The sequence below is a fragment of the Tamandua tetradactyla genome, chromosome 18 (genome assembly GCF_023851605.1).
Source record: "Tamandua tetradactyla isolate mTamTet1 chromosome 18, mTamTet1.pri, whole genome shotgun sequence".
NCBI lineage: Eukaryota > Metazoa > Chordata > Mammalia > Pilosa > Myrmecophagidae > Tamandua > Tamandua tetradactyla.
Window position 1 is genome coordinate 18,397,464 of NC_135344.1, and position 11,701 is coordinate 18,409,164.

General features: G+C 36.6%; 1 protein-coding gene across 1 annotated transcript; it reads right to left on the reverse strand.

Moving 5' to 3' along the window:
• Positions 1-3,282: 3,282 nt before the first annotated feature.
• Positions 3,283-6,192, reverse strand: LOC143662390 (serpin B12-like). Its single transcript, XM_077136087.1, has 2 exons — positions 6,151-6,192; positions 3,283-3,678 (listed from the first exon to the last, which is right to left on the reverse strand). Exons 1-2 carry the CDS (start codon positions 6,190-6,192, stop codon positions 3,283-3,285), a joined length of 438 nt encoding a protein of 145 aa, XP_076992202.1.
• Between the last annotated feature and the right edge of the window lie 5,509 nt (positions 6,193-11,701).

An 11,701-nucleotide genomic window follows, 5' to 3' on the forward strand; every position in this document is an offset into this window, starting at 1 on the left:
GGAAAGGAAGAAGTAAAACTATCACTGTTTGCAGACGATATGATACTATACGTCGAAAACCTGGAAAAATCCACATCAAAACTACTAGAGCTAATAAATGAGTACAGCAAAGTAGCAGGTTACAAGATCAACATTCAAAAATCTGTAGCATTTCTATACACTAGCAATGAACAAGCTGAGGGGGAAATCAAGAAACGAATCCCATTTACAATTGCAACTAAAAGAATAAAATACCTAGGAATAAATTTAACTAAAGAGACAAAAAACCTATATAAAGAAAACTACAAAAAACTGCTAAAAGAAATCACAGAAGACCTAAATAGATGGAAGGGCATACCGTGTTCATGGATTGGAAGACTAAATATAGTTAAGATGTCAATCCTACCTAAATTGATTTACAGATTCAATGCAATACCAATCAAAATCTCAACAACTTATTTTTCAGAAATAGAAAAACCAATAAGCAAATTTATCTGGAAGGGCAGGGTGCCCCGAATTGCTAAAAACATCTTGAGGAAAAAAAACGAAACTGGAGGTCTCGCGCTGCCTGACTTTAAGGCATATTATGAAGCCACGGTGGTCAAAACAGCATGGTATTGGCATAAAGATAGATATATCGACCAATGGAATCGAATAGAGTGCTCAGATATAGACCCTCTCATCTATGGATATTTGATCTTTGATAAGGCAGTCAAGCCAACTCACCTGGGACAGAGCAGTCTCTTCAATAAATGGTGCCTAGAGAACTGGATATCCATATGCAAAAGAATGAAAGAAGACCCATCTCTCACACCCTATACAAAAGTTAACTCAAAATGGATCAAAGATCTAAACATTAGGTCTAAGACCATAAAACAGTTAGAGGAAAATGTTGGGAGATATCTTATGGATCTTACAACTGGAGGCGGTTTTATGGACCTTAAACCTAAAGCAAGAGCACTGAAGAAGGAAATAAATAAATGGGAACTCCTCAAAATTAAACACTTTTGTGCATCAAAGAACTTCATCAAGAAAGTAGAAAGACAGCCTTCACAATGGGAGACAATATTTGGAAATGATATATCAGATAAAGGTCTAGTATCCAGAATTTATAAAGAGATTGTTCATCTCAACAACAAAAAGACAGCCAACCCAATTACAAAATGGGAAAAAAACTTGAACAGACACCTCTCAGAAGAGGAAATACGAATGGCCAAGAGGCACATGAAGAGATGCTCAATGTCCCTGGCCATTAGAGAAATGCAAATCAAAACCACAATGAGATATCATCTCACACCCACCAGAATGGCCATTATCAACAAAACAGAAAATGACAAGTGCTGGAGAGGATGCGGAGAAAGAGGCACACTTATCCACTGTTGGTGGGAATGTCAAAGGGTGCAACCACTGTGGAAGGCAGTTTGGCGGTTCCTCAAAAAGCTGAATATAGAATTGCCATACGACCCAGCAATACCATTGCTAGGTATCTACTCAAAGGACTTAAGGGCAAAGACACAAACGGACATTTGCACACCAATGTTTATAGCAGCATTATTTACAATTTCAAAGAGATGGAAACAGCCAAAATCTCCATCAACAGAAGAATGGCTAAACAAACTGTGGTATATACATACGATGGAATATTATGCAGCTTTAAGACAAGATAAACTTATGAACCATGTAATAACATGGATGGACCTAGAGAATATTATGCTGAGTGAATCCAGCCAAAAACTAAAGGACAAATACTGTATGGTCCCACTGATGTGAACGGACATTCGAGAATAAACTTGAAATATGTCATTGGTAACAGAGTTCAGCAGGAGTTAGAAACAGGGTAAGACAATGGGTAATTGAAGCTGAAGGGATACAGACTGTGCAACAGGACTAGATACAAAAACTCAAAAATGGACAGCACAATAATACCTAATTGTAAAGTAATCATGTTAAAACACTGAATGAAGCTGCATCTGAGCTATAGGTTTTTGTTTTGTTTTGTTTTGTTTTGTTTTGATTTTACTATTATTACTTTTATTCTTTTCTCTATATTAACATTCTATATCTTTTTCGGTTATGTTGCTAGTTCTTCTAAACCAATGCAAATGTACTAAGAAATGATGATCATGCATCTATGTGATGATGTTAAGAATTAATGATTGCATATGTAGAATGGTATGATCTCTAAATGTTGGGTTAATTTCTTTTTTTCCGTTAATTAAAAAAAAAAAAAAAAGAGAAGGGATAATTGGAGCTGAAGGGATACAGACTGTACAACGGGACTGGATATAAAAACTCAGAAATGGACAGCACAATACTACCCAATTGTAATGCAATTATGTTAAAACACTGAATGAAGCTGCATGTGAGGTATAGGTTTTTTGTTTTTGTTTTTTTTGTTTTTTTTTCTTTCTATTATTGTTTTAATTCTTATTCTGTTGTCTTTTTATTTCTTTTTCTAAATCGATGCAAATGTACTAAGAAATGATGAATATGCAACTATGTGATGGTATTAAGAATTACTGATTGTACATGTAGATTGGAATGATTTCTAATTGTTTTGTTAATTCTTTTTTTAATTAATAAAAAAAAGAAAAAAAAAAAGAGTATGACTCCTGAATCATTATATTGATATTTCTTTTTCATCTCCAGTGTCTTAGAGCAGCTAGAAGGAAAAACCCAAAATTGTGAAACTGTAACCCATACCAAACTTTGAAATCTGTTCTACAGCTACTCGTTAAAATGTACTTGGAAATATACTGCTTTTTTGTATATGTAATATTTCACAATAAAAATGTTTAAAAAATGAAGCTAATAATAACTGCTTCTCAGAGCTTGGGTGAGAATTAAAGTGTCTTCGGTGGAGATGTTTAGCATAGCAGATATCCAGTGACAGTTAGCTTCTCTATCCAACATCTATAGTTCAGGCACGGGGAGCTAAACACGTTTCATGAGCTAACTTGGTAACCTAATCAGGCTGAGTAATATTGTTTCTGTGGAAAAAGGCATTCCATATTTTAACGACCTCTAAACGAGATTCTGAGTCACTTTTGAACTGCTTAAGAAAAAATAGACTTGCTCTTAGTATTTAAATAAATTCAGCTGAAAATTAGGGCATGCTATAACTTGCTTACCCAGTGTAAGCCGAGGAGAGATGGGATAGATATTCTGCAGGGGACAGTTGAAAGAAAAACATTGCTAAGAATCTTGGTTTATCCCTTTAATCTTTGTGAATTCTACAAGCTGCTAAAATCCAGCTATTGTGAAGAAGTAGGAAGTTATTTAAGCATTAATTCATTCCTTTCCTTATGGGGTGGTGACTCTGCCATAGAAAAGAATCATCTCTGTTCTCCTGTGTTGAATAAGGAAGAGGAAAGGACAGTCCACCTTGAATAGGACAGGATGTTCCACTTTGCTTGTTTGGTTGGTAGATGTGAACTCTGAACCACCCTCAGTAACCCTCAGCACGGCCTTATGGATTATCTTAGAGACCACGAGGCCTCCTCCTGCGGTTATGCCAGACAGGTTGGCCACCGAGTCATCAAAGACATCAGTCATTCCCAAAGCTGCCAATATGAAAGTTAGATCTTCGTGGTACCCTTCAAGCTGGAGCTGGGGCAGGTACAGATCCACAGCCGCGTCTTTCATGTTGGCTGAGCTGACCCAGTGCTTTAGCTTTTCATAAGTGATTTCTCTGGTGACCTACGGGAAAGAAAGCAGAAAGTCAAATACAATTTTTTTTTTTTGAAAATAAAATGTGCCAGTGTGAAACATTTTAAGGGCCAGAGGGGCAGTTGTGAATAGGGAAAGTTACATCTCACTGTCTGTTGGAAAGCAGCATCTAAGCATGTGCCTGACACATCAGAGTGGGGGAAACGCAGCCATGAGCAAGAACTGCCGTCAGCAGCCTGTAGCCTCAGGGAACGCCTAGGCACACCATTCAAAAGGAGCTCACCGCCAGGGAGGGATAAAGGGCGTGGCATTTATGAGTTTTTCTTTTTTTCTTTTTTATTTCTTTTGCTGGAGAGATGTAAATGTTCAAAAAAATGATCATGGTGATGAATACACCACTATGTGATGATATTATGAGCCATTGATTGTACCCATGCCAAAAGTGTTTGTGTGTCAAGAATATTTGTATGTTTGTTCGTTATTTATAATCAAAACATCTAAAAAAAAATGGCTCACCATGGGCAGTTTCCTTCTCCCTTTTATGAACCTTCTATAAATTGTACAACTTATATAATTGTGTGCTTTATGTAAGGGCCTTCCCATTTTGAGCAGAAATGTGCTTCACGGTAATTTCGAACTATTTACTTTAGTTCTCACTCTGGGAAGCACACAGAATTAGTCCATCCCTTCTTCCATGTGGCAACCAAATATTTTAATACAGTAGCCTACTCCCTGAGTCACTGCCATTTTCCCCATCCACCCCCTACGTGACATCATTTCTGGCTTCTCCACATTCTGGTTGCCCTCACTGGGAGGAGGTTCATGTTGGTAGTGACTCATTTAGATTTCAGGGATGGAATCTATTGCGAAGGAGACACTCTGGACACCAAACAATGCAAGCTTAAGCTTAAAAAAAAGGGGGCGGTATACGTTATTGGCATTCACCATATGTCACTGAGTAATGACCTCCAACACATAATCATTTAAGGGGTGACTGTCCTCATCCACAGTAGTAATCATCATGGACCTTCTAACAAAGGACAGTTGGGTTGTTGTAGTAATCTAGACCCCTCCACCTCCACTCTTCCCTAGTTGAGACTATTATATCAGATTGTAGTTGCACTTTTACCTACTTTTCAGAGATCTTAATGGTGTTTTATAATATTCCATTTCATGACCCAAGTCAAGTGAAATTCAGCCACAATTGTTGACCATGTAATTATGTAGGTTGTATTATATGGATGGCATTTCATTGACTTTTCATAAGATCATAAATTTTAAGACCCAGGGGGTACCCTAGAAATCATTACTTTAACTCCTTCATTGTAACTGAGGTCTGGGCAGGTTTAATGACTACAAGGTCATACAAAGAGTTTGCTGCAAAATAATGATCAGATTCCAATTCTGCCACCTACTAATTTATTGTGCTTATACTGTCTAACCATGAGAAAAGAAGCCAAAAATAACAGTAATAACTAACATTAACAATAATTAATTAGCAAAAATAACCCACATTATAAGAGAGGTTTTCCTTGATTAACCTATATAAAATTCAGGGTACCCAACAGTATCGCGTTCTATTCCAACTCCTTCTTTTATTTTACTTCGCAGCCTATAGAAACTATATTATTTCTACTTTATTATTTGCTTATTTATAAAGGTACTCATTTAGATTCTGCAATTCTGATTTTCAGCCATGGTCTTAGTGAATCTGAGCAAGCATTTTCACTGAGGCCTGAGAACAGGCTTTAATGATGCATGGACCTAATTTGCTATGAAATCTTGAGCAAATTATATAGTAGCTTGGTCTACAGGTTCCCTCTTCCATCGAATGGTACCAGAGCCTGCCTGACCTGCCTCACAGGATGAGTGAGGATCTTTGCAACGAAGGATGAAGAAAGGGCCAAGGGGAAGAGGAGACATCCTTAGTAGGAGACAAGCAGAGGAGCAGAGCTGGACTCTGACAAGTCTAAAAGATGCTGGAATAAAAAGAGGAGAAACGAGAATCTAAAGAAACTTGCTAGGAGACTGTTAGATCCATACCAATGTTCAGTGCAAAAACTCACATCTGAAACAGGGTGTCTATGGGACACAGAGGAAAGTACCAGAAAAACTAGAAAGGGCAGACTGAGAATTGAGTCTATCCGTTGGGTGTTGGTGGAAATAGAGCTAGTTGGTTGGCAGCAGATTTGAGAAGGTATCAACATGTAATATGTAAAAAGTATATGTAGAGTAACAATAATCACTAAACCCTATGAGGACTAAAAGAGAAAAATGCATGTGCCTATACCGTAAACACCTAAAACTTTGACAATTACAAGGAATATATCCTAGTGTTTGGGCATTGACATATCTTTGCCTTGGGGGTTCTGGTTGATTTTTTAAATGGGCATACACCAGTTAAGGAGTAGTGTATATGGTTGTTTTTAAGTCTGCAAGTTTACAAATTCTCAAGAACAGGGCCTTTCTCTCGAGGCTCTGGCTGCAAGCAGAGTGGTTTACCTGGCCCAGGCCAGTGTCCTCGCTGGGTAGGATAATGACCATGCTCAGATGTCCTCCTGCGTCACTCATCTCAAGGATCTGGACCTGGGGCTCCTTGAGGGACCCCAGTTTAAAGCGACCCTGCAGCCGCATCATCTGCACAGGTTTGCTTCGGGACTATAAAAGTAAAAGCAGTGAGGTGACAGAACCAATCTCTTTTTTATTTTTTCATTTAAGACACGAAAATTTACATTTACTCCAAGATTTACATTTATTCCAAGATTATCCACATGGGTGATAAAAATCCATGAAACTTCTGTGGCTGATCATTATGATGATGATTTAACAGGAAGAAAAGCCCAAACAAAGTAACCACTGAAGTACAAAGTGTTTAACTCTCCCAATTCATCATTTTTATTCAAAGTACACTTTTTATGCCCAGAAGCACTTAATTCACTTCAAAGGACTGAGAAATATGCACACCATAAGATCTTATCAAGATAACCATTTTTCAAGTTCAAATAGGTCCTTTTAAGAATATAATTTAGAAATCTCTCTGACTCAAGTGAAATCTGAGTTTTTAATCTCAGCGTGGAGCTGATTCCGCAGCATGGAGCTGATTCTAATCATCTTTGGAATTACAAGATAGCTAAGGAAATAAAAAATGCAAGCTGGGTCAAAATGCAATGTATGCCTACAAGCTGAACATAATAATTTAAGAAAATTTAGCCACAAACATAACCATATTTTACGTTTTCCTCTTTGAAATGCCAGCTGGGGAGGTTACAGTGTCTGTAACAGATAACTACATTGTAAGCCAAATGGACCAGATTTTACTAAGAAATGAAACAGTCTATTTGATTAACTATTTCCTCTAGCAAATCTATTTGCTTTGGGGTATGCTTATCCCTTTAGGTAACTCTCTATGAATCCTGTTAAAATATTCACCCCATTTTCCATAGACATTGTTCCCCCAACTGGGTTTATCCTTGGAAGGACCTGGAGAGGTTAGGTTATGTAAAAACACACATACTCAAGCCCTATTTGTGTACCAAAATCTCCCAGAAAGGGACCTTGGAATCTGCATTTGAAAAACACAGGTGTAAAATAGATATTCTTTTATTATTTGTTTAATGACCTCAAAATCTGATAGCAATCTTTGGAAAGATACCACTAGATACTGACTAGTGCATTTGGCTAAAAAATCATGTTTCTCCTTAAAGCCATTATTATTTATTTTGCATGACAAATATTTATTCCGAAATATAAAAACTCAATTTTTATAGTTGACTTTAACAAATTTTAAATTTATCTACAATTACAATTATTTCTTGGTGGTCTAGAGTAATAGCATAGGAACTTTGCGATCCTATCCAGATCCATTCTTCCTTATTAAATAGCATGTCTCATTTTGGTAGCAGCTTAGTATTTAGGACATTTTAGGACACCAAGAAAAGAAGTTGGGAAGCCTGAGCTTGGTGGAAGGGCTGCAGATCTGGAAGCTTTTAGTTTGAGTGTGAATCCTGTTCACACATTTTGTTTTGTACACCACGATGTGATTTCATTTGGAAATAGGGTCTCCCCAGATGTGATTGGCTAAGATGAGGTCAGGCTGGATTACCGTGGGTCCAGAATCCAATGACTGCTGTCCTCATACAAAGAGACATAGAGAAGAGAATGCCGTGTGGAGATGTAGACTGAGACCCGAGAAATGTGTCTACAAGCCGAGGGACGACGGGAATTGCTAGGGATTAAGTAGGGACAAGGGTACAGAACAGAGGCTCACTGAGACTCCAGAAGGAACCAGCCCTGTGGACACCTTGATTTCGGCCTTCTGAGCTGTGAGAAAAAAGATTTCTGTTGTTTTTAAGCCATACCATTTGTGGCAGTTTGTTCTGGCAGCCGTAAGAAACTAACAATTTTTGCTTTTTAAGGAGATCCCGCACATTTTACAAATGGTCTGCCTGGTGGTTCCACAAGTGCTAGTTTAGTTACTCCCTGGCAGGTGACTTCATTTCCCGTTTGCAATAAGTACTCAGTTCATAGTAGTTTAAACTTAGCCCTAACTCTGAACCTACTTTAAACCCTTTCAAAGTCTATGTTTTATATCAGTTTTTAATTAAACACTGATTTAATTAAGCAACAACAAAATAGCATTTCTATTTTTACACAGGGCAAAAATACTATGGAGAATTTAAAAGAAAGTCTCAACAGCAAATGTCTTGTAAATCTCATTATGCTCTTTGTTGAGGCTGAAGCTAAGCTGGTCCCTTGGGAATTCATTTGTCTATTTAAGGTCAGATGTAATTTAATATATTTTAAAGACATCAGTTTTGAGGATTATCTTTAAAACAGAACCAAACGAAAAATGTGAAACTACCTCATCCAACCGGAAAGCCATTGGTTTGGTTTTTTCTTCCTGAAATGCATGTTTCCAGATCCCTCTGAAGGAGACGGCATTCACCAGCACCAGCTGATCAGAAGATGTGAGAGGGCTAGATGATAAGAGATCCCTGATTTCACCTTTGGAAAGGGAGACATAGGAAGAGCACACCTGAAAATCATGCAATCATCCATGGACTATAAACTATTTTCACTGGCTTGGTTCTGTTGTTTTAGATCAACTTTTGAATAGGCATAATTCAAAAGTAGTCATTCATACTCATTATTTTCAGTTGAGCAAAAAAGATCTTCAAGCACATATGTAAAACATTTACCATTCTTTCATAGATGAAAAATACAGGGTGCAGAAGAAAACAAATTGAGGGCGGGCCATGGTGGCTCAGCAGGTAAGAGTGCTTGCCCGCCATGCCCGAGGACCCGGGTTCAATTCCTGGTGCCTGCCCATGTTAAAAAAAAAAAAAAAAAAAGAAAGAAAGAAAACAAATAGAGTGTAGAGCCCATCTGCCTACTTTATGGCAATGTATGAAATTGTTGATGAAATGTTCTTGCCTTATACTGTTAATAAATGTTGCACTTTTAATATTCTTTGTACCTCTATCTTTGGTAAAATTCTTTGCACTAATAATTTGGATTCCAGAAGAAACAAAAAATCAAATGTAAAAGAAAAGACAGTAGAGATCTTCTGAGAAAATCTGGCATACTTTTTTACAAGCGCAGTTTACATGTGTGATCTTACCATGAGCAAAAATCTTCTTCAACAATTTTGTACACCTACAAGCTATAGAAGCAGAGATAGTTCACATTTGACAATAAAAACTAAAAGTGTATCTGACAAAAAAGAACTTTAATAGAAAATAACAGATTTGTAACCCTACTTGCAAGGCATAGGACAGAAGTTATTATCTCTAATATGCAATGAGTCCTGACAAATTTATAAGGATGGGATTAAACAACACAATGGAAAAATGGATAGAGGAAATGAATAGACAAGGCACTGAAGAGCAAATTTGAATGACTAACGATCCTATGAAAATGCACTCATAGTCACAATGCAAACTCACATTTGCAAAGTGAAATGAAAATAATAATGGGATATTACATTACATTTTCAGAAGAGTGAAGAAATTAAATATAAGGTAACCTGTATTACAGTCAGGATGCAGGACAAACTGTAGTATTTATAAATACATTTGAAGAAAATGTGAATTACTGAAGCCTTTTTCAAAATGAATCCTACAATTTTTATTTAAATTATATAAATACGCTTTGCACAGCAATTTCATTCCTGAACATCTAGCCAACAGATTGTACAAATGCAAAGGACTAGTGTGTATTTATTTATCTATGAATAATATTATATATATAAAAGTATATATAAGGAAATTAATGAAAATCTATATGTCTATAAAATATGTTATTCCAGCATGATTGATAATACTGATGAAAAAAACATTTTAGTATAGCTTGATAAGTTATGATCCATCTATACCATAAATTTGGTGCAGTTATTTTAAAAAATGAATTATCTCTCATTCATTTTTGATATGGCGGGATTTTCTATAAGTGAGAAAGTACCTGATTTCATCTACACCATCCTCATGAACCAGATGGCTTACCATTAAAAGCATGAAATCTAAAAACATGAAATTTGGAGCTCAAATTCAGGCTCTACATCTGACAAAAGTATGAACTTGAGTTATTTAAACTTTCTTAAACTTAAAGTTAAACCTCAGTTGCTTCATTTGTAAAGTGAGGATAATAATAGTGCTAATTTCTCATCCTTTAGGGTCAATTAAATGAGATAATAGATGTAAAACACTTGGAATAGTGTGCAATGTAGAGTAAACAGCATAGAAGTATTTACCACTACTATTCTGTTAATGGGGAAAAGGGTCTTAAAAGTTAGGTGTCATGTTGAAGTTAAGAAACTTGGTTAATTTAAATAACTTGGATAAATAACCCAGCTTTTAACCATTAATGTTTAACTTTCCTGTGACTTTTCTCCCAGCACCACCCTATGCTAAACAAGAACTATTTGAATGACGGTGTGGCAGACTGCCACTCTGATCTGAAGATGACTTCCTACCAACATCAGGAAAAAGAGATCATTGAGAAAGTTGCAGAACAAAGATTATCTGTTGTTCATGTCTCCACACATCTCAAGAGTAAAAGTAAATTTTCTCTTGGATAAAATTAATGAAAAGATGTCATAGATGTTCTTTTTATGAATATGTAAAAGCGGCTGGATCTTCACAAATGGTGCTGATAGGACTGATTATCTTATATGGGGGCGAGAAAGAACTTCCACTCCTATCTCACACTGCACGCAAAAGCCAATCCAAGATGGATCACAGACCTAAATGAAAAGCCAAAACGTTAAATGGAGCACAAGAAAGTTATGGGGAATATTTCTTTGGCCTTGGGGCAAGCCAACATTTTCTTAGGCAGTATACAGAAAGCACAAACCATTTAAAAATGGATAAATTGGATTTCATTAAAATCAAAAACTCCCACTCATCAAAAATACAATCAAGAAAATAAATAAGCAAAACACAGACCGGAAGAAAATATTCACAATACGTGTATCTGGCGAAATATTTGTTTCTAGAATATGTATGCAAAGAATTCCTGCAACTCCATAATACAAAGTAAACAACCAATTTTTAAATGGGCAAAAGGTTTGAACAGACATTTCACACATAAAAATGCAGGAATGACACTATGCTGCTCAACGTCATTGGTCATCAGGGAAATGGAAATTAAAATCATGATGAGATGCCAACTCCACACCTACTAAAATGGCTGAATGGAAAACACAACCCCTGTTAAGGGTTGGTTCATGTACCCCACAAAGACATGTTCAGGTCCTTGTTCTGGTACTAAGGCTGTGAACTGATTTGCCAATAGGATCTTCAAAATGCCTCTTAGTTAAGGTGAGGCTGAACTGAACCTGGTGGGCTTTAATCCAGTATGACTGGAGTCCTTAGAAGCAGAAGAAATTTGGAAACAGTGAGAAAAAAGAAGAACGCAAAAAAGAACATACTATAATATTCCATGTATTTGAAATTTTAAAATAGGCAAAATGAACCCATGATAATAGAAAACAGATTAGTGATGGATTGAAGATAGTTGATTGGGAGAGCGCATGGAGGTACTTTCTAGGGTAATA

Excerpts from the sequence above, each read along its gene's own strand:
- LOC143662390 (XM_077136087.1), bottom strand. The coding sequence starts at position 6,192 with ATGGTCATTATCCTACCCAGCGAGGACACTGGCCTGGGCCAG. Across the intron at positions 3,679-6,150 it reads AGGACACTGGCCTGGGCCAG|GTCACCAGAGAAATCACTTA; the intron begins GTAAACCACTCT and ends TCTTTCCCGTAG.